General features: G+C 63.3%; 1 protein-coding gene across 1 annotated transcript; it reads left to right on the top strand.

The window, feature by feature from the left end:
- Positions 1–5396: 5396 nt before the first annotated feature.
- LOC106029388 (myosin-7-like) lies at positions 5397–24250 on the top strand. Its single transcript, XM_066985020.1, has 39 exons — positions 5397–5438; positions 6139–6318; positions 6722–6865; positions 7603–7759; positions 7992–8019; positions 8138–8240; positions 8325–8420; positions 8536–8599; positions 8964–9062; positions 9187–9290; positions 10127–10265; positions 10360–10628; positions 11720–11890; positions 12036–12345; positions 12565–12638; positions 12764–12851; positions 12965–13082; positions 13189–13312; positions 13891–14027; positions 14335–14461; positions 14537–14665; positions 14766–15008; positions 15608–15784; positions 15878–16023; positions 16125–16215; positions 16511–16900; positions 17220–17346; positions 17438–17556; positions 18576–18772; positions 18867–19050; positions 20353–20518; positions 20613–20737; positions 20969–21277; positions 21359–21562; positions 22195–22320; positions 22398–22673; positions 23349–23444; positions 23533–23661; positions 24107–24250. Exons 2-39 carry the CDS (start codon positions 6139–6141, stop codon positions 24128–24130), a joined length of 5790 nt encoding a protein of 1929 aa, XP_066841121.1. The 5' UTR covers positions 5397–5438; the 3' UTR covers positions 24131–24250.
- The last annotated feature ends 571 nt before the right edge of the window (positions 24251–24821 follow it).

The raw sequence follows: 24821 nt of genomic DNA, 5'->3' as shown, positions 1-24821 counted from the left end.
TATAGAGTCCCTATGGGATCCGTAGGGGGTCTCTATGGGGTCCCTATGGTCCCTGTGGGGTCCGTATGGGGTACCTATGGGATCCCTATGGGGTCTCTATGGGGTCGCTATGTGGTCTCTATGGGGTCCCTGTGGGGCTCTATGGGGTCGCTATGGAGTTATGTGGGACCTCTGTGGGTCTCTATGGAGTTTCTATAGGGTCTCTATGGGGTCTTTGTGGGGTTCTATGGGTCTCCAGGGGGTTCAGTGTTTGCCATGGGGTCTCTGCTATGGGGCGCTGTGGGGCTCTGGCACCCTATGGTCTCTGTTGGGTCTCTATGGGTCTGTATGGGTCCCCTATAGGGTTCTGTGGGTCTCTATGGGTCCCTATAGGCACCTATGGCTCCCCGTGTGGTCCCTATGGGGCTCCCTGTGGGTCCCCTATGGGTCCCTATGGGATTCTGTGGGGCTCTATGGGTCCCCTATGGGGTTCTATGGGTCCCTATGGGGTCCCCTATTGGGTTTTATGGGTCTCTGTGGGTCCCTATGGGGTCTCTATAGGGACTGTGCGTCTCTATGGGGTTCAAGGGCCTTTAGGGGGTTCTGCGGGTCCCTATGGGTCTCTATTGGATCTCTATGGAGTCCCTATGGGGTCCCTGTGGCTTCCCTGTGGAGTCCCTATAGGGTCTCTATGGGGTCTCAATGGGGTCCCAATGGGGTCCCTATGGGGTCTCCATGGGGTCCCTACAGGGTCCCTAATTGGTCCATATAGGGCTCCCTATGCGGTCCCTGTGCGTGCTCTATGGGGTCCCTAAGGGGTCCCTATGTGGTCCCTGTGGGGTCCCTCTGGGGCTCCTATGGGGTCCTTGTGGGTGCTCTATGGTGTTTCTATGGGGTCTGTATGAGGTCGCTATGGGGTCTCTGTGGGGTCCTTATGGGGTCCCTGTGGGGTCCCTATGGGGTCCCTGTAGGGTCTCTATGGGGTCTCTGAGGGGTTCCTATGGGGTCCCTATGGGGTCCCTGTGGGGTCGCTATGGGGCTTTATGCGGTCTCTATGGGGTCCCTGTGGGGTCCCTATGGGGTCTCTATGGGGTCTCTATGGGGTCCCTATGGGGTCCCTATGGGGTCCCTATGGGGTCTCTAAGGGGTCGCTATGGGGTCCCTGTGGGGTCCCTATCGCGTTCCGATGGGGTCTCTGTGGGGTCCCTATTGGGTTCCTGAGGAGGTCTCTATGGGGCTCTATAGGGTCCCTATGGGGTCCGTAGAGGGTCTCTATGGGGTCCCTAAGGGGTCCCTGTGGGTCTCTATGGGGTCCCTATGGTGTCTCTATGGGGTCCCTGTGGTGTCCCTCTGGGGTCTCTTTGGGGTCTCTATGGGGTCCCTATGGGGTCTGTATGGGGTCGCTATGTGGTCTGTATGGGGTTCTGCGGGGTCCTTATGGGGTCCCTGTGGTGTCGCTATGGGGTCCCTTTGGAGTCTCTATGGGGTCCCTGTGGGTTCCCCATGGGGTCCCTATGGGGTCCGTATGGGGTCGCCATAGGATCCCTATGGGGTCTCTATGGGGTCCCTACAGGGTCCCTATGGGGTCTCTTTGGGGTCCCTATGGGGTCTCTATGGGGTCGTTGTGGGGTTCTATGGGTCTCCAGGGGGTTCAGTGTTTGCCATGGGGTCTCTGCTATGGGGCGCAGTGGGGCTCTGGCAGCCTATGGGTCTCTGTTGGGTCTCTATGGGTCTGTATGGGTCCCCTACAGGGTTCTGTGGGTCTCTATGGGTCCCTATAGGCACCAAGGGGCCCTGTGGGGTCCCCTATTGGGTTTTATGGGTCTCTGTGGGTCCCTATGGGGTCTCTATGGGGTCCCTATGGGGTCTCTATAGGGATCTGTGGGTCTCTATGGGGTTCAAGGGCCTTTAGGGGGTTCTGCGGATCCCTATGGGTCCCTAGTGGATCTCTAAGGAGTCCCTATGGGGTCCCTACGAGGTCCGTATGGGGTCTCTATGGCGTCTCTATGGGGTCTCTTTGGGGTCCCTATGGGGTCTCTATGGGGTCCCAATGGGGTCCCTGTGGGGTCTCTATGGGGTCTCTGAGGGGTTCCTATGGGGTCCCTACGGGGTCCCTACGGGGTCCCTATGGGGGTCCCTGTGGGGTCCCTATGGGGTCTCTATGGGGTCGCTATGTGGTCTCTATGGGGCTCTGCGGGGTCCCTATAGGGTCCCTCTGGTTTCTCTATGGGGTCCCTGTGGGGTCCCTATGGGGTCTCTTTGGGGTCCCTGTGGGGTCTCTATGGGGTCTCTGAGGGGTTCCTTTGGGGTCCCTATGGGGTCCCTATGGGGTCTCTATGGCGCGCTATGTGGTCTCTATGGGGTCCCTATGGGGTCTCTGTTGGGTTTCTATGGCTTCTCTGCATGGTCCCTACGGGGTCCCTACGGGGTCCCTATGGGGTCTCTGTGGGGTCCCTATGGAGTCCTTATGGGGTCTCTATGGGGTCCCTATCGGGTCTCTGTGATGTCCCAAGGGGTCCCTGTGGGGTCCCCATGGAGTCCCTATTGGGTCCGTAGCGGGTCACTATGGGGTCCTTCTGGGGTCTCTGTGAGGTCCCTATGGGGTCTATTTGGGGTCCCTAAGGGGTCCCTATGGGGCTCTAAATGTCCCTATGGGGTCTCTATGGGGTCTCTGTGGGGTCTTTATGGGGTCTCTGTGGGGTCCCTATGGGGTCCCTGTGGGGTCTCTATGGGGTCGATGTGGGGCTCTATGGGGTCCCTATGGGGTCTCTGAGGGGTTCCTATGGGGTCCCTGTGGGGTCCCTACGGGGTCCCTATGGGGTCTCTATGGGGTCTCTACGGGGTCCCTAATTGGTCCATATAGGGGGTCACTATGGGATCCCTGTGCGTGCTCTATGGGGTCCCTCTGGGGCTCCTATGGGGTCCTTGTGGGTGGTTTATGGGGTCCCTATGGGGTCTGTATGTGGTCGCTGTGGGGTCTCTGTGGGGTCCTTATGGAGTCTCTATGGGGCTCTGCGGGATCCCTATGGGGTCCCTGTGGGGTCGCTATGGGTTCCCTATGGGGTCCCTATGGGGTCGCTGTGGAGTTCTGTGGGACCTCTGTGCGACTCTATGGGGTTTCTATAGGGTCTCTATGGGGTCGTTGTGGGGTTCTATGGGTCTCCAGGGGGTTCAGTGTTTGCCATGGGGTCTCTGCTATGGGGCGCAGTGGGGCTCTGGCAGCCTATGGGTCTCTGTTGGGTCTCTTTGGGTCTTTATGGGTCCCCTACAGGGTTCTGTGGGTCTCTATGGGTCCCTATAGGCACCCATGGGTCCCTGTGGGGTCGCTATGGGTCTCCCTGTGGGTCCCCTATGGGTCCCTATGGGATTCTGTGGGGCTCTATGGGTCCCCTATGGGGTTCTATGGGTCCCTGTGGGTCCCTGTGGGTCCCTATGGGGTTCTATAGTTCCCTGCGTGTCCCTATGGGTCCCTGTGTCCACCCCCCCCCCCCCCAGGAATGTGCCACCTGGGGCCGATGACGGGCACAAAGCGGGGACAAAGCGGTGGCCCCCGGGGGGGGCGGGGCCGGGTGATAACGAGGCCCCGAAATAGCCGCGGCCCCGCCACCGGGGGTGGTGGTGGGGGGGGGGTGTTAGGGGGATCCTGCCCCATAGATCCTTCCCCACAGATCCTGCCCCATAGATACTGTCCCATAGATCCTGCCCCTTTGTCCCTGCCCCATAGATCCTGCCCCACAAATCCTGCTCAGCCCCTTATAAGGCCCCCAGGACAATCCCTGCCCCATAGATCCTGCCCCATAGATCCTGCCCCATGGATCCTGCCCCATAGATCCTACCCTATATATCCTGCCCCATGGATCCTGCCCCATAGCCCCTGCCCCATATGTCCCTTCCTCATAGCCCCCACCCCACAGACGCCCCCCCCCAGCATCCCCATCCCGTGCCCCCCCCCCCCCCCCCCCCCCCCCCCCCCCCCCCCAAGTCCCAGGGGACGCCGTGGGGCGCGTGGGCGCTGCCATTAATCCCCAGTCCCCGCCAGGCCGGAGCCCCGCAAATCCCCATGGCAGCTGCGGGGCCCCCCCCGTGACCCCCCCCCCCCCAACCTTGGGCTGCTATGGGGCAGCTATGGGGCAGCTGTGGGGCAGCCATGGGGCACTTATGGGGCACTTATGAGGCAGCTACGGGGCAGCTATGGGGCAGCTATGGGGGACTTATGGGGCAGCTATGGAGCACTTATGGGGCACTTATGGGGCAGCTGTGGGGCAGCTATGGGACAATTATGGGGCAGCTATGGGGCACTTGTGGGGCACTTATGGGGCACTTATGGGGCGCTACGGAGCACCCAGCGCGCTACGGGAGTTATAGGGCAGGGGGGTTCCTGGGGGGCTATGGGGCAGCTGTGGGGCAGCTATGGGGCAGGGATCCTTCCCCCCCCTCCCCTCCTCTCCCCCTCCCCCCCTAAGGAATTTGGGGGGTGAAGGCTCCTCCCCCCCCCGTCCCCGCCCCACATCTTTAAAAGCTGTCGGGCAGCGGCGGGGCTGGCGTGGAGCAGCAGCGGGTGGGTGAGGGCTGTGGGGCGCTATGGGGTGCTGTGGGGCACGGGGGTGCTATGGGGCATGTAGGGTATGTGGGGCGTGTGGGGTGCTATGGGGCACAGAGGAGTGTGGGGCGCTATAGGGCACAAGGGTGTTATGGGATGTGGGGCGCTATGGGGCAGGAAGGTGCTATGGGGCATGTAGGGGATGTGGGGGGCGTATGGGGTGCTATGGGGCATGGGGGGGCTATGGGATATGGGACGCTATGGGGCAGGGGAGTGCGGGGGGGTGTGGGGCACTATGGGGCACAGGGGTGTTATGGGGAGTGTGGGGGGCGTGTGAGGCGCTATGGGGCACGGGGGGGGCTATGGGATATGGGGCGCTATGGGGCAGGGGGGTACTATGGGGCACAGGGGGGTGTGGGGTGCTATGGGGCAGGGGGGTGCGGGGGGGGGTGGGGCGCTGTGGGGCACGGGGGGGCTATGGAGAGTGTGGGGATATGTGGGGCGCTATGGGGCGGGGGGGTGCTATGGAGCATGGGGGGGATGTGGGGCGCTATGGGGTGCTATGGGGCAGGGGGGGTGCTGAGGGATGTGGGGCACTATGGGGCACGGGGTTGCCATGGGGCATGTGGGGGGGGGGTGTGGGGCGCTATGGGGCAGAGGGGTGCTATAGGGCCTGGGGGGGATTTGGGGAGCTATGGAGCAGGGGGGGTTCTATGGGGCACAGGGGAGACGTGGGGCTTGTGGGGCGCTATGGGGCACGAGGGGGGGCTATGGGGCGCAGGAGAGGATGTGGGGCGCTGTGGGGCACGGGGGGGATGTGGGGCGCGGGGGGGTGGGAGGGGCGCTGTGGGTCACAGCCCCTCGCCCCCCAGCCCCACAGATCCGGATCCTTTTCCTGTGCCAGACCCAGAGACTGAAGGTGCGGGGACGCTAAGGGGCGGGGGGGGTGCTATGGAGCGGGGGGGGCGCTATGGGGTGGGGGGGTGCTATGGGGTGGGGGTGCTATGGGGCGGGGGGGACGCTATGGGGCACGGGGGGCGCTATGGGGCAGGGGGGTGCTATGGGGCAGAGGGTGCTATGGGGCGGGGGGGCGCTATGGGGCTGGGGGGTGCTATGGGGTGGGGGGGCGCTATGGGGCTGGGGGGGTGCTATGGGGCTGGGGGGGTGCTATGGGGTGGTGGGGTGCTATGGGGTGGGGGGTGCATGGGTTGGGGATCAGATAGTGGGGGGGGTGTAACGCTATGGGGCACAGCTCGCTATGGGGCAGGGCTCATTTCTATGGGGCAGGGCTCACTCCTATGGGTCCCGCCCCCTCGCTATGGGGCACATCTCCTCGCTATGGGGCAGGGCTCATCCCTATGGGGCACAGTCTGGTTCTATGGGTCCCGCCCCCTGGCTATGGGTCCCACCACCTCGCTATGGGGCAGGGCTCATCCCTATGGGGCACAGCTCCTCGCTATGGGGCACGGCTCATTTCTAAGGGTCCCCTCCCCGCGGTATGGGTCCCGCCCCCCCGCTATGGGTCCCGCCCCCCCGCTATGGGGCAAGGCTCATCCCTATGGGTCCCGCCCCCCGGCTATGGGGCCGGGCTCATTTGCATGGCCCCGCCCGCCCCCCAGATGACGGAGGCGCTGGGCGCGGCTGCCCCCTTCCTGCGCGCCCCCGAGGGGCCCCGCCCGGCCCCGCCCCCCGACGCCCGCGGGCTCTGCTTCGTGCCCCACCCCCACCTCGAGTTCGTCCGCGCCCGCGTCACCTCCCGCGACGGGGGAGGGGTCACCGTCACCACGGAGACTGGCGAGGTGAGGGGGTGGGGCCTGAGGGGGGGGAGGGGGGAGGGGTCGACAGGGGCGGGGCCAAAGGGGTGGGGTCAGTGGGGTCGGTGGGGGAGGGGTCAACGGGGGTGGGGTCAGTGGGGGAGGGGTCAATGGGGTCAACGAGGGCAGGGCCAAAGGGGTCAATGGGGGCAATGGGGTCAATGGGGGCGGCGTCAATGTCAATGGGGTCGGTGGGGGAGGGGTTAAAGGGGCCGATTGGGGCGGGGCAAATATGGGCGGGGCCAATGGGGGCGTGGGCAATGGGGTCGAGGTCGGTGGGGACGATGGGGTCGATGGAGGAGGGGTCAACGGGAGTGGGGTAAATGGGGTCGACGGGGGATTTGGGGTCTGACCCTGCCCCCCCCGCCCCTGGACCCCCCCCCCGCAGACCCTGACGGTGCCCGAGGCCGACGTCCACCCCCAGAACCCGGCCAAGTTTGACCGCATCGAGGACATGGCCATGCTGACCTTCCTCCACGAGCCCGCCGTGCTCTACAACCTGAAGGAGCGCTACGCCGCCTGGATGATCTACGTGAGCCTTGAGGGGGCTGGGGGGGCGGGGTCCCGGCTCCAGGCCCCTTGGGACACCTAGAACCCGGATGTCCCACCTCAAGACCCCTTGGGAAACCTAGAACCATGGTCTCCAGGTCACTTGGGACACCTAGAACCCGGAGGTCCCACCTCCAGACCCCTGGGACACCCACAACCAGGAGGCCATGTGTCTCCAGGTCCCTTGGGACACCTAGAACCAGAAGGTCCCATGTCTCCAGACCCCTTGGGACACCTAGAACCAGGAGGTCCCGTGTCTCCAGACCCCTTTGGGACACCTAGAACCAGGAGGTCCCATGTCTCCAGACCCCTTGGGACACCTACAACCAAGAGGTCCCATGTCCAGACCCCTTGGGACACCTAGAACCAAGATCTCCAGACCCTTTGGGCCACCTAGGGATGGGACCAGCCACCTCCAGACACCTTGGGACACCTAGAACCAAGATCTGAAGATCTTTTGGGGCACCTAGAAGTGGGCAATCCCAGCTGCAGACCCCTTGGGCCACCTAGAACCAAGATCTCCAGACCCTTTGGGCCACCTAGGGATGGGATCAGCCATCTCCAGACCCCTTACCCCATGGGCCACCTAGAACGAAGATCTCAAGATCTTTGGGGGCACCTAGAAGTGGGATGTCCCACCTCCAGACCCCTTGGGCCACCTAGAACCGGGCCGTCCCCTCCTGGTGGGCAGTCCCCGATGTTCTCCTCCTCCTCCTCCAGACCTACTCGGGGCTCTTCTGCGTCACCGTCAACCCCTACAAGTGGCTGCCGGTCTACAACGCCGAGGTGGTGGCCGCCTACCGGGGCAAGAAGCGCAGCGAGGTCCCGCCCCACATCTTCTCCATCTCCGACAACGCCTACCAGAACATGTTGACAGGTGGGGACCACCTCGGGGAGGGGGGAACCCACAAAAGCGGCCCTGTTTCCCCCCAGAAACGGGCGGGGCGGGGCGGGGCTACCCCCGAAACGAGGGGGCCGGCTACCACGGGGCGGCGATCGCCGCCCGCCAATGGCAGAGCCAGTCCTAGCCCACGTGCCCACGGGGTCCCACCTCACCCCCGCCCTGCCGCGCGTCCCCGTGGCCACCTTGTGGTGTCTTCTCCCGGCAGATCGGGAGAACCAGTCCATCCTCATCACGTAAGTGGCGGCCCCGCCATGCCCCACGGCACCCCACGGCACCCCACGGCGCCCCATGGCACCCCACGGCGCTCCGCGAGCGCCCCACGAGTGTCCCACCTCCGTCCCACGTCTCCAGCGGAGAATCCGGGGCGGGGAAGACGGTCAACACCAAGAGGGTCATCCAGTACTTCGCCAGCATCGCCGCCATCGGCGACCGCGGCAAGAAGGAGGCCGCCAAGGTGGGGCCCGGAGGTTGGGGGGTGGGGGCGCGCCCCACACTTGGGGCACCGCTGACACCTGCCCGTCTCCACCGGTGCCACCAGCAGGGGACCTTGGAGGACCAAATCATCCAGGCCAACCCAGCCTTGGAAGCCTTCGGCAACGCCAAGACCGTGCGCAACGACAACTCGTCGCGATTCGTGAGCGCCCCTGGGGAGCGGTGGGGCGGGGAGCGGTGGGGCGGGGATCTGTGGGGCAGGGAGCTGTGGGGCAGGGCTGGCGGCTGGCGGGGACTTCCCGGTGATGTCCTCCTAGGGGAAGTTCATCCGGATCCACTTCGGGGCCACCGGGAAGTTGGCGTCGGCCGACATCGAGACGTGTGAGTGGGGCTGGGGGGGGGGGGGCATCTCTGGTGGCTTCCGTGACCTTCATCCATCCAATCGTCTTCCCATCCACCCAAGCATCTCCTCGTCCAACCATCTCCTAACCCAACCATCTCCTCATCCATCCATCTCTTCATCCCACCATCTCCTTGTCCAACCATCTCCTTGTCCAACCATCTCCTCGCCCAACCATCTCCTCGCCCAACCATCTCCTCGTCCCACCGTCTCCTCAACCAACCATCTCCTCATCCAACCATCTCCTTGTCCAACCATCTCCTCATCCAACCACCTCCTCGTTCAACCCCCATCCCCCAAATCCCTCCCACCGCCCCCAAACCTTCTCCCCCCCTCCCCTTCCAGACCTCCTGGAGAAGTCCCGGGTCATCTTCCAGCTGAAGGCTGAGAGGAACTACCACATCTTCTACCAGATCCTCTCTAACAAGAAGCCCGAGCTGCTGGGTGAGGCTGGTGGCTCTGGGTCTTCTCCTCCCACCCTCTTTTCCTTCCTCTGCTCCTCCCTGAGGAGAACGAGGACAATTTGGGTCATTTTGGGTCTTCTCCCTGCTGTCCCACCGGCGAGCAGAGATGCTGCTCATCACCACCAACCCCTACGACTACAGCTACGTGTCCCAAGGGGAGGTGACCGTGGCCTCCATCGATGACTCCGAGGAGCTGCTGGCCACCGACGTAAGCGGTCGGGGGGGTGGCTGGAGAGGTCCTCGGCTGGCTGGGACCATGGGGGGTGGGGTCCTCGGGTGGGTGGTGGGGTCTTCAGCTGGGTGGTGGGGTCCTCGGATGGACGAGACCATGGGAGAAGGACTCCATGGGTGGACAGAAGGGTCCTTAGATGGTCGGTTGGGTCCCTCAACCCATGAGACCATGGATGGATGAGTCCATGGGTGGACAGAAGGGTCCTTAGATGGTTGGTCGGGTCCTTCAACCAACAAGACCATGGATGGATGAGTCCATCGGTGGAGAGACGGGTCCTTAGATGGTCGGTTGGGTCCTCCAAGGGACCAGACCATGGATGGAGGAGTCCATGGGTGGTCAGATGGGTCCTTAGATGGTTGGTCGGGTCCTTCAACCCATGAGACCACGGATGGGTGACTCCAGAGATGGGTCCTTAGATGGTCGGTTGGATCCCTCAACCCATGGGACCATGGATGGATGACTCCAGAAATGGGGCCTTAGATGGTTGGTTGGGTCCTTCAACCCGTGAGACCATGGACAGATGGGTTCTTAGGTGGTTGGTCGGGTCCTTCAACCAACAAGACTATGGATGGAGGAGTCCATGGGTGGAGAGATGGGTCCTTAAGTGGTCGGTTGGGTCCTCCAAGGAACCAGACCATGGGTGGATGAATCCATGGGTGGTCAGATGGGTCCTTAGATGGTTGGTCGGGTCCTTCAACCAACGAGCCCATGGCTGGAGGATTCCGAGGGTGGCCAGATGGCTCTGGAGATGGGTCCCCAGGTGTGGGGGGGTGGACGCCGGGTGTTCTCCAAGCCCTCCCCCCGCCCCGCAGAGCGCGTTCGATGTGCTGGGCTTCACGGCGGAGGAGAAGGCCGGGGTCTACAAGCTGACGGGCGCCATCATGCACCTGGGGAACATGAAGTTCAAGCAGAAGCAGCGCGAGGAGCAGGCTGAGCCCGACGGCACCGAAGGTGGGCCCGCGATGGGCTGGGGGACGCGGGGAGGGGGGGGGGGGGTCCGGGCACGGCCCTGACGGTGCGTCCTCTTCTTCTCCTGGCCTCCAAGACGCCGACAAGTCGGCCTACCTGATGGGCCTCAACTCAGCCGACCTCCTGAAGGGGCTGTGCCACCCACGGGTGAAGGTGGGCAACGAGTACGTGACCAAGGGGCAGAGCGTCCAGCAGGTCTACTACTCCATCGGGGCCCTGGCCAAGGCGGTCTACGAGAAGATGTTCAACTGGATGGTCACCAGGATCAACAACTCGCTGGAGACCAAGCAGCCGCGCCAGTACTTCATCGGAGTCCTCGACATCGCCGGCTTCGAGATCTTCGACGTGAGGGCCCGGCCGGGCGTGGGGGGGTCCGGCCGGGCGTGGGGGGGTCCGGCCGGTTGTGGGGGCCGCCTTCTGACCACCCCCGTTAGGCGTTGAGTTGGCCGGGCGGACCTGGTTGGACGTTAGGTGGAGCTCGTTGGCTGAGGCGTTGACCTCAGGGCTCCCGTTGGGCGTTACAGTGACCTCGTCGGGTCTCCAGTTGACCCCATTGACCCCGTTGGGCCTCCAGTTGACCCCACTGGGGCCTCCAGTTGACCCAGTTGATCCCACTGGGTCTCCAGTTGACCCCATTGGGTCTCCAGTTGACCTCATTGGGTCTCCAGTTGACCCCATTGGGTCTCCAGTTGACCCTGTTGACCCCTTTGGGTCTTCAGTTGACCCAATTGGGACTCCAGTTGACCCTGTTGGGTCTCCAGTTGACTCCTTTGACCCCATTGGGCCTCTGGTTGACCCCATTGGGTCTCCAGTTGACCCTATTGGGTCTCCAGTGGACATTGTTGACCACGTTGGGTCTCCACGTGACCCCATCGGGTCTTCTACTGGCTCCATTGATCCCATTGGGCCTCCAGTTGACCCCAGTAGGTCTCCAGTAGACCCTGTTGACCCCGTTGGGCCTCCAGTTAACCCCGTTGGGCCTCCAGTTGACCTCATTGTGTCTCCAGTTGACCCCATTGGGTCTCCAGTTGTCCATGTTGGGTCTCCAGTTGACCCCATTGACCCCCTTGGGTCTCCAGTTAACCCTGTTGGGCCTCCAGTTGACCCCATTCGGTCTCCAGTTGACCCCATTGGGTCTCCAGTTGACCCCATTGGGTCCCCAGTAGACCCTGTTGACCCCATTGGGTCTCCAGTTGACCTCACTGGGTCTCCAGTTGACCCCATTGGGTCTCCAGTGGACCCTGTTGACCCCATTGTGTTTCCAATTGACCCCGTTGGGTCTCCAGTAGACCCCATTGGGTCTTCAGTTGACCCCATTGACCCCGTTGGGTCTCAGGTTGACCCCGTTGGGTCTCCAGTTGACCCCATTGACCCCACTGGGCCTTCCGTTGCCCTCATTGGCCATCTCTTCTCCTCTCCCCCCCCCCCCCCCCCAGTTCAACAGCTTCGAGCAGCTCTGCATCAACTTCACCAACGAGAAGCTGCAGCAGTTCTTCAACCACCATATGTTCGTGCTGGAGCAGGAGGAGTACAAGAAGGAAGGCATCGAGTGGGAGTTCATCGACTTTGGCATGGACCTCCAGGCCTGCATCGACCTCATCGAGAAGGTGCCACCACTCCCAGGGCCTCCCGAAGGCCTGGAGGTCTTCTGGAGAAGGGTCCTCCCCCTTTGGGGTTCTCCAGAGGCCCCAGAGGAGGTGGGTTGGGGGCTTCTCGGTGCCCCCACGACTGACAAGGCCTTCTCCTCGGCAGCCCATGGGGATCATGTCCATCCTGGAGGAGGAGTGCATGTTCCCCAAGGCCTCGGACATGACCTTCAAGGCCAAGCTCTACGACAACCACCTGGGGAAGTCGGGCAACTTCGGGAAGCCCCGCAATGTCAAGGGCAAGACGGAAGCCCACTTCTCCCTGGTCCACTACGCAGGGACGGTGGACTACAACATCATCGGCTGGCTGGAGAAGAACAAGGACCCCCTCAACGAGACGGTGGTGGGGCTCTACCAGAAGTCGGCCCTCAAGCTCCTGGCCAGCCTCTTCTCCAGCTATGCCGGGGCGGATTCGGGTGGGTGGAGGGGTGGAGGGGTGGATGGATGGATGGAGATGGTTGGAGATGTTTCAGAACCTCTAGGGATGGATGGATGGACAGATGGATGGATGGAGATGTTTGGAGATGTTTTAGAACCCCTAGGGATGGCTGGACGGATGGATGGATGATGGATGGATGGAGAAGCCCCCTCAGAGATCCTCCCCCTGGTTCCCTTCCCCCTTCTCCTCCCTCCAGGTGGCGACGGAGGGAAGGGGAAAGGAGCCAAGAAGAAGGGCTCCTCCTTCCAGACCGTCTCGGCCCTGCATCGGGTGAGGACCCGGAGGTCCACGGGGCAGGGGGAACCTCGGGACATGGTGGGGGTGGGCGGCACCTTCTAGAGGGGCGCAGGAACCTCGGGACGAGGCCCTCAACCCCCCCCCCCCCCCCCCCCCAGGAGAACCTCAACAAGCTGATGGCCAACCTGAAGACCACCCACCCCCACTTCGTCCGCTGCATCATCCCCAACGAGAGGAAGGAGCCAGGTGAGGGGGGGTGAGGGGGGGGGGGCGGAGCTTGGCGGGGCGTGGCCGGGGTGGTGGGCGGGGCTTGAAGGTGACCCCCCCACCACCACCGCCACCTCCTGTCCCACCTCCAGGGGTGATGGACAACCCCCTGGTGATGCACCAGCTGCGCTGCAATGGGGTCCTGGAGGGCATCCGCATCTGCCGCAAGGGCTTCCCCAACCGCATCCTCTACGGGGACTTCCGCCAGAGGTAGGGGCCGGCAGCCAATGGGAGGGGGAGGACATGGGTTCGGGGGTGGCTCCACCTGGAGCTGGCGGTGGGGTGTCTTCTCCTGCCGCTGCCCCCCCGTCCCCAGGTACCGCATCCTGAACCCCGCGGCCATCCCCGAGGGGCAGTTCATCGACAGCCGCAAGGGCGCCGAGAAGCTCCTGGGGTCCCTCGACGTCGACCACAACCAGTACAAGTTCGGCCACACCAAGGTGGGCCTCGGGTGCGCCACGGTCTCACCACCCCCCCAGGTCCACCTGGAGGACCACTAGGTCCTCCAGATGTCCACCAGGTCCTCCAGATGCCCACCAGACCCTCCAGATGCCCACCAGACCCCCCAGATGTCCACCAGACCCTCCAGATGCCCACCAGACCCTCCAGATGCCCACAAACCCCTCCAGATGTCCACCAGACCCTCCAGATGCCTACCAAACCCTCCAGATGCGCACCAAACCCATCCAGATGCCCACCAGACCCTCCAGATGCCCACCAAACCCTCCAGATGCCCACAAACCCCTCCAGATGCCCACCAAACCCTCCACATGTCCACCAACCCCCCCAGATGCCCACCAACCCCCCCAGATGTCCACCAAACCCTCCAGACGCCCACCAGATCCTCCACATGTCCACCAAACCCTCCAGATGTCCACCAAACCCTCCAGATGCCCACCAAACCCTCCCTCCATCCACCAAACCACCCCTCCGTCCATCCACCCCCCAACCCCACCACCTTCTGGTCCACCCGCCCACCCATCCGTCTTCTCCTCACCCTCCTCCTTCCTCCCCTGAGGTCTTCTTCAAGGCCGGGCTGCTGGGGCTGCTGGAGGAGATGCGGGACGAGCGCCTGGCCCGCATCATGACCCGCCTGCAGGCCCAGGCCCGGGGCTTTCTGTCCCGCCAGGAGTTCAAGAAGATCCTGGAGCGCCGGTGGGTGACACTGGTGGTGGTGGTGGTGGTGGCCCTGTGGTGGTGGTGGTGATGGCCCCGTGGTGGTAGTGATGGTGGCTCCGTGGTGGTGGTGGTGGCCCTGTGATGGTGGTGGTGGTGGCTCCGTGGTGGTGGCGGCCCCGTGGTGGTGGTGACCCCATGGTGGTGGTGGTGGCCCCGTGGTGGTGGTGGTGGTGGCTCCATGGTGGTGGTGGTGGTGGCTCCATGATGGTGGTGGTGGCTCCATGGTGGTGGTGGTGGCTCCATGGTGGTGGTGGTGGTGTCTCACCCCCCCTTCTCCCCCCAGGGACTCGTTGCTGGTGATCCAGTGGAACGTCCGGGCCTTCATGGGGGTGAAGAACTGGCCCTGGATGAAACTCTACTTCAAGATCAAGCCCTTGCTGAAGAGCGCCGAGACCGAGAAGGAGATGCAGGTGGGGTACGGCGGCCGGGTGGGGAGACGGAGGAGGATGCGGGCAGGTGACCGGGACCTTCGGTGGCTCCCTCAGACCATGAAGGAGGAGTTCGGGCGCCTGAAGGAGGCCCTGGAGAAGTCGGAGGCACGGCGCAAGGAGCTGGAGGAGAAGATGGTCTCCATGCTGCAGGAGAAGAATGACCTCCAGCTGCAAGTGCAGGCCGTGCGTGATGGAGGTGTCCCCACCCCCCTCCATTGTCCCCCCCCCGCCCCGTGTCCTTCGTGTCTCCACCCCGCCATCCTCCCCCCCACCCCCCCCGCAGGAGCAGGACAACTTGGCAGACGCCGAGGAGCGCTGCGACCAGCTGATCAAGACCAAGATCCAGCTGGAGGCCAAGGTGAAGGAGATGACGGAGCGGCTGGAGGAGGAGGAGGAGATGAACGCTGAGCTGACAGCCAGGAAGAGGAAGCTGGAGGACGAGTGCGCCGAGCTCAAGAAGGACATTGATGACCTGGAGCTGTCCCTGGCCAAGGTGGAGAAGGAGAAGCATGCCACGGAGAACAAGGTGAGGGCAGGGAAGGGCCGGGGGGGGAGGGGGGGGTTGGAGGACCTCGAGCCAACGGGAGGGGGTTTTGAGGAGATCTGAGGGGGGTTGGGTGGAGAAGACCCAAGGGTGGTTGGGTGGAGATGACCCAAGGGTGGTTGGGTTGAGATGACCCAAGGGTGGTTGGGTTGAGATGACCCAAGAGTGGGTTGAGATGACCCAAGGGTGGGTGGAGATGACCCCAGGGTGGTTGAGTTGAGATGACCCCAGGGTGGTTGGGTGGAGATGACCCAAGGGTGATTGGGTTGAGATGACCCAAGAGTAGGGTTTGAGATGAACCAAGGGGGGTTGGGTGGAGATGACCCAAGGGTGGCTGGGTTGAGGTGACCCAAGGGGGGTTGGGTTGAGATGATCCAAGGGTGGTTGGGTGGAGATGATCCAAGGGTGGTTGGGTGGAGATGACCCCAGGGTGGTTGGGTGGAGATGACCCAAGGGTGATTGGGTTGAGATGACCCAAGGGGGGTTGGGTTGAGGTGACCCAAGGTTGGGTTGAGATGACCCAAGGGGGGGGGGTTGGGTTGGGTGGAGATGACCCAAGGTTGGTGTTCCTCCCCACGCAGGTCAAGAACCTGACCGAGGAGATGGCCGGGCTGGACGAGATCATCGCCAAGCTGACCAAGGAGAAGAAGGCCCTGCAGGAGTCACAGCAGCAAGCCCTGGATGACCTCCAGGCGGAGGAGGACAAGGTCAACACCTTGGCCAAGGCCAAGGTCAAGCTGGAACAGCAAGCGGATGACGTGAGTCGTGGTTCTCCACCACCCGGGGGCAGAAAGTCCTGGCCAGGGTGGACATTTTGGGGGGCTGATGGGGGGTCCCCGCCTCGCCGGCAGCTGGAGAGCTCACTGGAGCAGGAGAAGAAGATCCGCATGGACCTGGAGCGGGCCAAGAGGAAGCTGGAGGGCGACCTGAAGCTGGCGCAGGAGAGCATCATGGACCTGGAGAACGACAAGCAGCAGCTGGACGAGAGGCTGAAAAAGTCAGGCCCCAGCTGCCTCCCCTCCCCTCCCCCTCCCGGGCCCCTTTCCCATGATCCCTTTCTCCTGGGGCCGTGACGGAGTGGTGCGTGTCCTCCTGCAGGAAGGACTTCGAGCTCAATGCGCTCAATGCCAAGATAGAGGACGAGCAAGCAGTGGCCGGGCAGCTCCAGAAGAAGCTCAAGGAGCTCCAGGTCAGGATGGGGGCAGGGAGGGGGAGGGGCTGGAGGGGAAGAGCCTCCAGTGGTTGGGTTGGGTTGGGTTGGGTTGAAGGGTCTCCATCTGATTGGATTGGGTTGAAGATTCTCCATTGGTTGTGTTGTGTTGTGTTGAGTTGGGTTGAAGGGTCTCCATCTGATTGGGTTGGGTTGAAGATTCTCCATTGGTTGGGTTGGGTTGGGTTGGGTTGGGTTGGGTTGGGTTGGGTTGGGTTTGGTTGGGTTGGGTTGGGAGAAGGCCTCTCACGTCCTCCCCGTCCCCGGAGCCCAGGCGCGCATGGAGGAGCTGGAGGAGGAGCTGGAGGCGGAGCGGACGGGCCGGGCCAAGGCGGAGAAGCTGCGCTCGGAGCTCTCACGGGAACTGGAGGAGCTGAGCGAGCGGCTGGAGGAGGCGGGTGGCGCCACCTCGGCGCAGGTGGAGCTCAACAAGAAGCGCGAGGCCGAGTTCCAGAAGTTGCGGCGGGACCTGGAGGAGGCCACGCTGCAGCACGAGGCCACGGCAGCCGCGCTGCGCAAGAAGCACGCCGATGGCGCGGCCGAGCTGGCCGAGCAGCTCGACAACCTGCAGCGCATCAAGCAGAAGCTGGAGAAGGAGAAGAGCGAGCTCCGGCTGGAGCTGGATGACGTCGGCTCCAACGTGGAGCAGCTCCTCAAGACCAAGGTGGGCGGCCGGGGAGAAGCGGGGACGGAGCGAGGTGGGACGGAGAGGGACAACCCTTCCTCCGCTCCTCCTCTAGAGGAGGTCGGGTTGGTTGGTCCTCAAGAGGTTGGGTTGGTCCTCAAGAGGTTGGGTTGGTCTTCAAGAGGTTGGGTTGGTCCTCAAGAGGTTGGGTTGGTCCTCAAGAGTTTGGGTTGGTCCTCAAGAGGTTGGGTTGGTCAGTGGGTCTCTAAGAGGTTGGGTTGGCTTGAGTTGGTCTACAGAAGGTTGGGTTGCCTTGGTTGATCTCGAGGAGGTTGGGTTGGGTCCTTCCTCGGTCCAGGCCCTCCTGGAGAAGACGTGCCGCTCCCTGGAGGACCAGCTGAGCGAGCACCGGGCCAAGTCGGAGGAGGCTCAGCGCGCGGTCGCCGACCTCAGCGCCCAGCGGGCCAGGCTCCAGACGGAGAACGGTGAGCGCCGCGCCCTCCTCCACCCCGCCGCCGGCCCCGGGGACCACACGGGGTCCCTCCGTCCGTGACTTCTCCTCTGCCCGCCCCGTAGGCGAGCTCTCCAGGCAGCTGGAGGAGAAGGAGGCCTTCATCACCCAGCTGACGCGAGGGAAGCTCAGCTACACCCAGCAGCTGGAGGACCTCAAGAGGCAGCTGGAGGAGGAGGCCAAGGTGAGGCTTCGGTGGGGGACGTTTGGTTGGGTTGAGTGGTCTTCAAGAGGTTGGGTTGGTTGGTCTCATGGAGGTCGGTTTGGTCCTCAAGAGGTTGGGTTGGTCTTCAAGAGGTTGGGTTGGTTGGATTTGAAGGGGTTGGGTTGGTTGGTCTAGAAGAGGTTGGGTTGGTCTTCAAGAGGTTGGGTTGGTCTTCAAGAGGTTGGGTTGGTTGTTCTTCAAGAGGTTGGGTTGGTTGGACTTCAAGGGGTTGGGTTGGTCAGTCTAGAAGAGGTTAGGTCCATCTAGAGGAGGTTGGGTTTGGTTGGTTGGTCTTCAAGAGGTTGGATTGGGCGGTCTAGAAGAGGTTGGGTTGGTCTTCGAGACGCTGGGTTGGTTGGCCTTCAAGAGATGAGGTTGGTTTGGGTTGGTTTGGTCTACAGAAGGTTGGGTTGACTTGGTCGGTCTCGAGGACGTTGGGTTGGGTGGTCTAGAGCCGGCTGGGTCCATCTAGAGGAGGTTGGGTTGGTTGGTCTTCAAGAGGTTGGGTTGGTCCTCAAGAGGTTGGGTTGGTTGGTGGGTCTCCAAGAGGTTGGGTTGGCTTGGGTTGGTCTACAGAAGGTTGGGTTGACTTGGTCGGTCTTGAAGAGGTTGGGTTGGGTCGTCTAGAGCCGGTTGGGTCCATCTCGAGGAGGTCGGGACGATCTAGAGGAGGTTGGGTCCATCTAGAGGAGGTTGGGTCCACCTAGAACAGGTTGGGTCCACCTAGAGGAGGTCAGGACCACCTAGAACAGGATGAGTCCACCTAGAGAAGGTCGGGTCCATCTAGAGGAGGTTGGGACCACCTAGAGGAGGTTGGAACCATCTAGAGCAGGTCGGGTCCATCAAGAAGAGGTCGGCTCCACCTAGGGGACGTTGCCTTGGGTTGGCTGCCCTCCAGAAGACCCCTCTTGGCTCGGGTTGCCCACCGCCACCTCCCCGCGAGGTGAAGAACCTCGAGGAGGCCCCAACCCAGGTCCCACGGGTCTTCTCGCCCCCAGGCCAAGACAGCGCTGGCCCACGCCCTGCAGTCGGCGCGGCACGACTGTGACCTGCTGCGGGAGCAGTACGAGGAGGAGGCGGAGGCCAAGGCTGAGCTGCAGCGCGGCCTCTCCAAGGCCAACTCCGAGGTGGCCCAGTGGAGGACCAAGTATGAGACGGACGCCATCCAGCGCACTGAGGAGCTGGAGGAGGCCAAGTGAGTCCTTGCCCACCCCGTGAGGGGGGTGCTGGAGGTCCCCTCCCCAGCGCCGAGGTGACGCCGAGGTCTTCTGGTGGTGGCTCCCCTGTAGGAAGAAGCTGGCGCAGAGGCTGCAGGAGGCCGAGGAGGCGGTGGAGGCCGCCAATGCCAAGGGCTCCTCGCTGGAGAAGACCAAGCAGCGGCTGCAGGGTGAGATCGAGGACCTGACGGGGGACCTGGAGCGGGCCAACGCGGCGGCCGCCGGCCTGGACAAGAGGCAGAGGAACTTCGACAAGGTGGGGGAGGGGGAGGCGGGGTGGGGAGGGGGGGTGGGGGAGGAGGAGACAGGGAGGAGGAAGACACCAGGAGGGGGAGGACACAAGAAGAAAGGAGGAGGAGGAGGAGGAGGAGGAGGAGGAGACCAGGAAGAGGAGGTGGTGGAGGAGGAGGACACCAGGAGGAGATCAGGAGGATGAGGAGGAGGAGGACAGGAGGAGGAGGAGGAGGTGGAAGAGGAGAAGAAGGAGGAGGAGGAGGAAACCAGGAGGAGGAGGACATCAGGAGGAAGTAAAGGGGGAGGAGGAGGCGGAGGACACCAGGAGGAGGAGGAAGGAGGAGGAGGAGGAAGACACCAGGAGGAGGAGGAGATCCGTAGGAGGAGGAGGAAGGAGGAAGAGGACACCAGGAGGAAGTAAAAGGGGAGGAGGAGGAGAAGGAGACCAGGAGGATGAGGAAGAGGAGAAGGAAGAGGAGGAGGTGGAGGAGGAGGAGGAGGACACCAGGAGAAGAAGGAGGAGGAAGAGGAGGAGAAGGAAGAAAGAGGAGGAGTGGGAGGAGGAGGAGGAGGAGGAGGAAAGAGGAGGAGAAGGAGGAGGACACCAAGAGGAGGAGGAGGGGGAGGACACCATTAGGAGGAGGATGAGATCAGGAGGAAGGAGGAGGAGGAAGAGGAGGAAACCAGGAGGAGGAGGACACTGGGGGGAAGTAAAGGGGGAGGAAGAGAAGGAGGAAGAGGAGGACACCAGGAGGATGAGGAGGAGGAGAAGGAAGAGGAGGAGATGGAGGACACCAGGAGAAGGAGGACACCAGGAGGAGGAGGAGGAGGAGGAGGAGGAGGAGGAGGAGGAGGAAGAAAGAGAAGGAGGAGGAGGAGGAGGAGGAGGTGGATACCAGGAGGAAGGAGGATGAGGAGGAGGGAGGAGGAGGAGGAAGAGAAGGACACCAGGAGGAGAAGGAGGAGGGGGAGGACATCAGGAATGAGGAGGAGGAAGAGGAGGAGGAGAGGGAGCCCAGGAGGAAGAAGGAGGACACCAAAAGGGGATGGAGGGGAAGGAGGAGGAGGAGGAGGAGGAGGAGGATACCAGGAGGATGAGGGGAAGGAGGACGCAAGGAGAAGGATGAGGATGAGGAGGAGGAGGAGGAGGAGGAGGAGGAGAAGACCAGGAGGAGGAGGAGGAGGAGGGATCCAGGAGGAGGTGACCAGGAGGAGGAGGAGGAGACCTGGAAGAGGAAGGGGGAGAGGAGGAGGAGGAGGAGGAGGAGAAGGAGGAGGAGGAGGAGGAGGGGGAGGAAGGTCAGTGGCGGCGGGGCCCCCCCAGGTGCTGTCGGAGTGGAAGCAGAAGCTGGAGGAGGCACAGGCGGAGCTGGAGGCCTCGCAGAAGGAGGCCCGGGCCCTCGGCGCTGAGCTCTTCAGGCTGAGGAACGCCCACGAAGAGGCCCTGGAGCACCTGGAGACCTCCAGGCGGGAGAACAAGAACCTCCAAGGTGAGGCCCCGGCCTTCGTCCTCCCTCCTCCTCCTCCTCTTCTTCATCCCGGGCCGGCCCCGGGGGGAGGCTGACAGGGCCTCGCCCTGGGCAGAGGAGGTCTCGGAGCTGACGGAGCAGCTGGGCGCTGGCCACCAGGCCACCCACGAGCTGGAGAAGGCGCGGAAGCGGCTGGAGGCCGAGAAGCTGGAGTTGCAGGCGGCTCTGGAGGAGGCCGAGGTGAGCCCGGGGACCTCCTCGGCTTCTTGCGGCCTCCTGCGCGGTCGCCAGAACCTCCTGGGTCCCCTCCCAGACCTCCTGGCCTCCTCCCTGACCTCCTGTTCACCTCCCTGACCTCCTCCCCGACCTCCTTTCCTCCTCCCCGACCTCCTTTCCTCCTCCCCGACCTCCTGTCCTCCTCCCTGACCTCCTGGCCCCCTCCCCAACCTCCTGTCCCCCCCCCCCCCCCAGGCCTCGCTGGAGCATGAGGAGGGCAAGATCCTGCGGGCCCAGCTGGAGCTCCACCAGGCGCGGGCGGAGGCAGAGCGCAAGGTGGCCGAGAAGGACGAGGAGCTGGAGCAGGCCAAGCGCGGCCACTTGCGGGCCCTGGAGGCCCTGCAAGCCACGCTGGAGGCCGAGACGCGGAGCCGGGGCGAGGCCCTGCGCCTGAAGAAGAAGATGGAGGGCGACCTCAACGAGATGGAGATCCAGCTGGCCCACGCCAACCGCCTGGCCGCCGAGGCCCAGAAGCAAGCCAAGGCTGCGCAGGGCTACCTCAAGGTGATGGGCGGTGGCCATGAGGACCTCCTGGGCGCGCGGCCTCCTCGTCCTGAGGCTGACGGGCCTCTGGTGGCCTCCTAGGAGGTCCAGCTGCAGCTGGACGAGGCGGCGAGGGCCACCGAGGAGCTGAAGGAGACGGCGGCCGTGGCGGAGCGGAGGAGCAACCTGCTGCAGGCCGAGCTGGAGGAGCTGCGGGCGGCGGCCGAGCAGGCGGAGCGGGTGCGCAGGGCGGCCGAGCAGGAGCTGCTGGAGGCCAGCGAGAGGGTGCAGCTCCTCCACGCCCAGGTGAGGCGGGGGAGCCCGTGGGGTTGGGCTGCCTAGAACCTCGGCTCCGCCGAGAGAGGTTTCGGCCCTCTATAGCTGGTGGGTGAAGGCATCTTTTGGGTTGAGCTACCTAGAACCTGACCTCCACCTGGAGAGGTTTTGTCCCTCTGGAGAGAAAGGGCGGAGGAACCTTCTGAGTTGAGATTCCTAGAACCTCACCTCCACCTTGAGAACATTCAGCCCTCCATAGTCAATGTGTGGAGGAACCTTCTGGGTTGAGCTACCTAGAACCTTGTCTCCACCTTGAGAACATTCAGCCCTCTGTAGTCCATGTGTGGAGGAACTTTCTGGGTTGGGCTACCTAGAACCTGACCTTCACCTGGAGAGGTTTCGTTCCACTGGAGATAAAGGGTGGCGGTGTCTTCTGGGTTGAGCTACCTAGAACCTCACCTCCACCTTGAGAATATTCAGCCCTTCGTAGTCAATGTGTGGAGGAACCTTCTGGGTTGGGCTACCTAGAACCTCGCCTCCACCTTGAGAAGATTCAGCTCTCTGTAGTCAATGTGTGGAGAAACCTTCTGGGTTGAGCTACCTAGAACCTCCCCCCGGAGATGTTTGAAGGCCCCTGAGACCCTTCCCCCCCCCGCCCGCAGAACACCAGCCTGATCAGCCAGAAGAAGAAGCTGGAGGCTGACATCTGCCAGCTGCAGGCCGAGGTGGAAGAGGCCGTGCAGGAGTGCAGGAACGCCGAGGAGAAGGCCAAGAAGGCCATCACCGACGTGAGTCCCACCACGGGCGGTTGAGCGACCTAGAACCCCCTCAAGCCTTGTCCTCGCCTAACCTTTGGCGCCCACAGGCAGCCATGATGGCGGAGGAGCTGAAGAAGGAGCAGGACACGAGCGCCCACCTGGAGCGGATGAAGAAGAACACGGAGCAGAGCGTCAAGGACCTGCAGCTGCGGCTGGCCGAGGCCGAGCAGCTGGCCCTCAAGGGCGGCCGCAAGCAGCTGCAGAAGCTGGAGGCCCGGGCGCGCGAGCTGGAGGCCGAGCTGGAGGCCGAGCAGAAGCGGCACGCCGAGAGCATCAAGGGGCTGCGCAAGGCCGAGCGGCGCGGCAAGGAGCTGGGCTACCAGGTGGGGCGGCGACCTAGAATGCGGCCGGGCCGGCGGCCACCTGGAGGCGGGTGGCCAAGGCCATCTACAGCCTCTGTGTCTGATGGATTTGCGTGGTCTAGAACCTGGTTGACCTGGTGGCCACATGGTCATGGCTGGCCTAAGCCACCTACAGCCTCTTTGATGCCATTGGGTGACCTAGAACCTGGTTGCCCTGGTGGCCACATCAGATGGGTGACCAAAGCCTCTATGACCAATTCCATTGAGTGACCTAGAACCTGGTTGCCCTGGTGGCCACCTGAGACAGATGCTCAAGGCCACCTCCCACCCCCAAGTCCCATGCCGTAGCATGATCTAGAACCTGGTTGACCTGGTGGCCACATGGAGATGGATGACCAAGGCCACCTACAGCCTCCATGAGTGATTCTGTTGAGTGACGTAGAATGTGGTTGACCTGGTGGCCACCTCAGATGGCTGACCAAGGCCACCTACAGCCTCTATGGCTGATTCCATTGGGTGACCTAGAACCTGGTTGACCTGGTGGCCACCTCAGATAGCTGACCAAGGCCACCTCCAGCCCCCCACGCCCCTTCCCATTGCTTGACCTAGAACCCGGTGGCCCTGGTGGCCCCGTGGCCGGGTTCCTATGGGGCTGCCCCACACATTCCCGCCCCCCAACTCCCCCCCTCTCCCCAGGCCGAGGAGGACCGCAAGAACCTGGCGCGACTGCAGGAGCTGGTGGCCAAGCTGCAGCTCAAGGTCAAGGCCTACAAGCGGCAGGCGGAGGAGGCGGTGAGTGGCCAATCAGGGTGGCCGAGGAGGGGGGTGGGGCGGGAGGGAGGGCCGCGATTGGTCGGCTGGAGGCCCCGCCCCCTTGTAGGAGGAGCAAGCCACCTCCGCCCTGGGGAGACTCCGCAAGGCGCAGCATGAGCTGGACGAGGCGCAGGAGCGCGCCGAGGCGGCCGAGGCCCAGGCCAACAAGCTGCGGGCCCGCAGCCGTGACCCCAAGGTGGGTCCCGGCCCCACACCCTACCCCACACCCTGCCCCACATCTGCCCCACATCTGCCACATAGCTGCCCCACATCCTGCCCCATATCCACCCCATATCCACCCCGTATCTGCCCCGAGGTGGCCAAGGTCCAAGCTGTGGACCCGCAGCCGTAACCCCAAGGTGGGTCCCGGCCCCACATCTGCCCCACACCCTGCCCCCCATCCTGCCCCATATCTGCCCCACATCCACCTCATATCTGCACCAGGTCAACAAGCTGTGGACCCACAGCCATGACCCCAAGGTGGGTCCTGGCCCCACACCCTGCCCCACATCTGCCCCACACCTGCCCCACATCCTGCCCCACATCTGCCCCACATCCTGCCCCACATCTGCCCCATATCCACCCCATACTCACCCTATACCCGCCCCACAACCACCCCCCCGTTGTCTTCTCCACCCCAGCAGAAGGGGCTGAGCGAGGAGTGAAGCCCCGCCCCCGATGGAGCCGCCGACCAATCGCCTGTGGAGCCCCGCCCCCTCTGACCCCCCTTGCTCCGCCCCACGCGACCTCGCCCTGCCCCTCCCCCTGGCCAATAAAAGTTTTTGAGCAGCAGCGTGGGCTGTGGGGTCTCTGTGGGGTCCCTGTGGGGTCCTTATGGGGTCACTGAGGGGTTCTATGGGCCTCTATGGGGCTTCTGGGGGTCTCTGTGGGGTTCAGTTCTCACTATGGGGTCTCTGTGGGTCTCTATGCGGTCTCTATGGGGTTCAATCGTCTCTATGGGGTCTTTATGGGGTCTCTATCGGGCTTCTGGGGGTATCTATGGGGTTTCATGGTCTCTGTGGGGTTTCTATGGGGTCTCCGTGGGTCTCTATGGGTCTCTATGGGGTCTCTGTGGGGTTCTATGGGTCTCTGTGGGGCTCTATGGGCTTCTGGGGGTCTCTGTGGGGTTTCATGGTCTCTATGGGGTCTCTGTGGGGTTCTGTGGGTCTTGATGGGGCTCTGTGGGGCTCTATGGGCTTCTGGGGGTCTCTGTGGGGTTCAGTGGTCACCGTGGGGTCTCTGTGGGGTCTCTGTGGGGTCTCAGTAGGGTTCTATGGGGTCTCTACGGGTGTCTATGGGTCTTCATGGCTCTCTATGGGGTCTTTGTGGGGCTCTATGGGGCTCTGTACGGTTCAG

The sequence above is a fragment of the Anser cygnoides genome, chromosome 30, assembly GCF_040182565.1.
Source record: "Anser cygnoides isolate HZ-2024a breed goose chromosome 30, Taihu_goose_T2T_genome, whole genome shotgun sequence".
Taxonomy (NCBI): Eukaryota; Metazoa; Chordata; class Aves; order Anseriformes; family Anatidae; genus Anser; species Anser cygnoides.
Note: the sequence above shows the minus strand (reverse complement) of the source record. Positions and strands in the feature narration are given on the sequence as shown.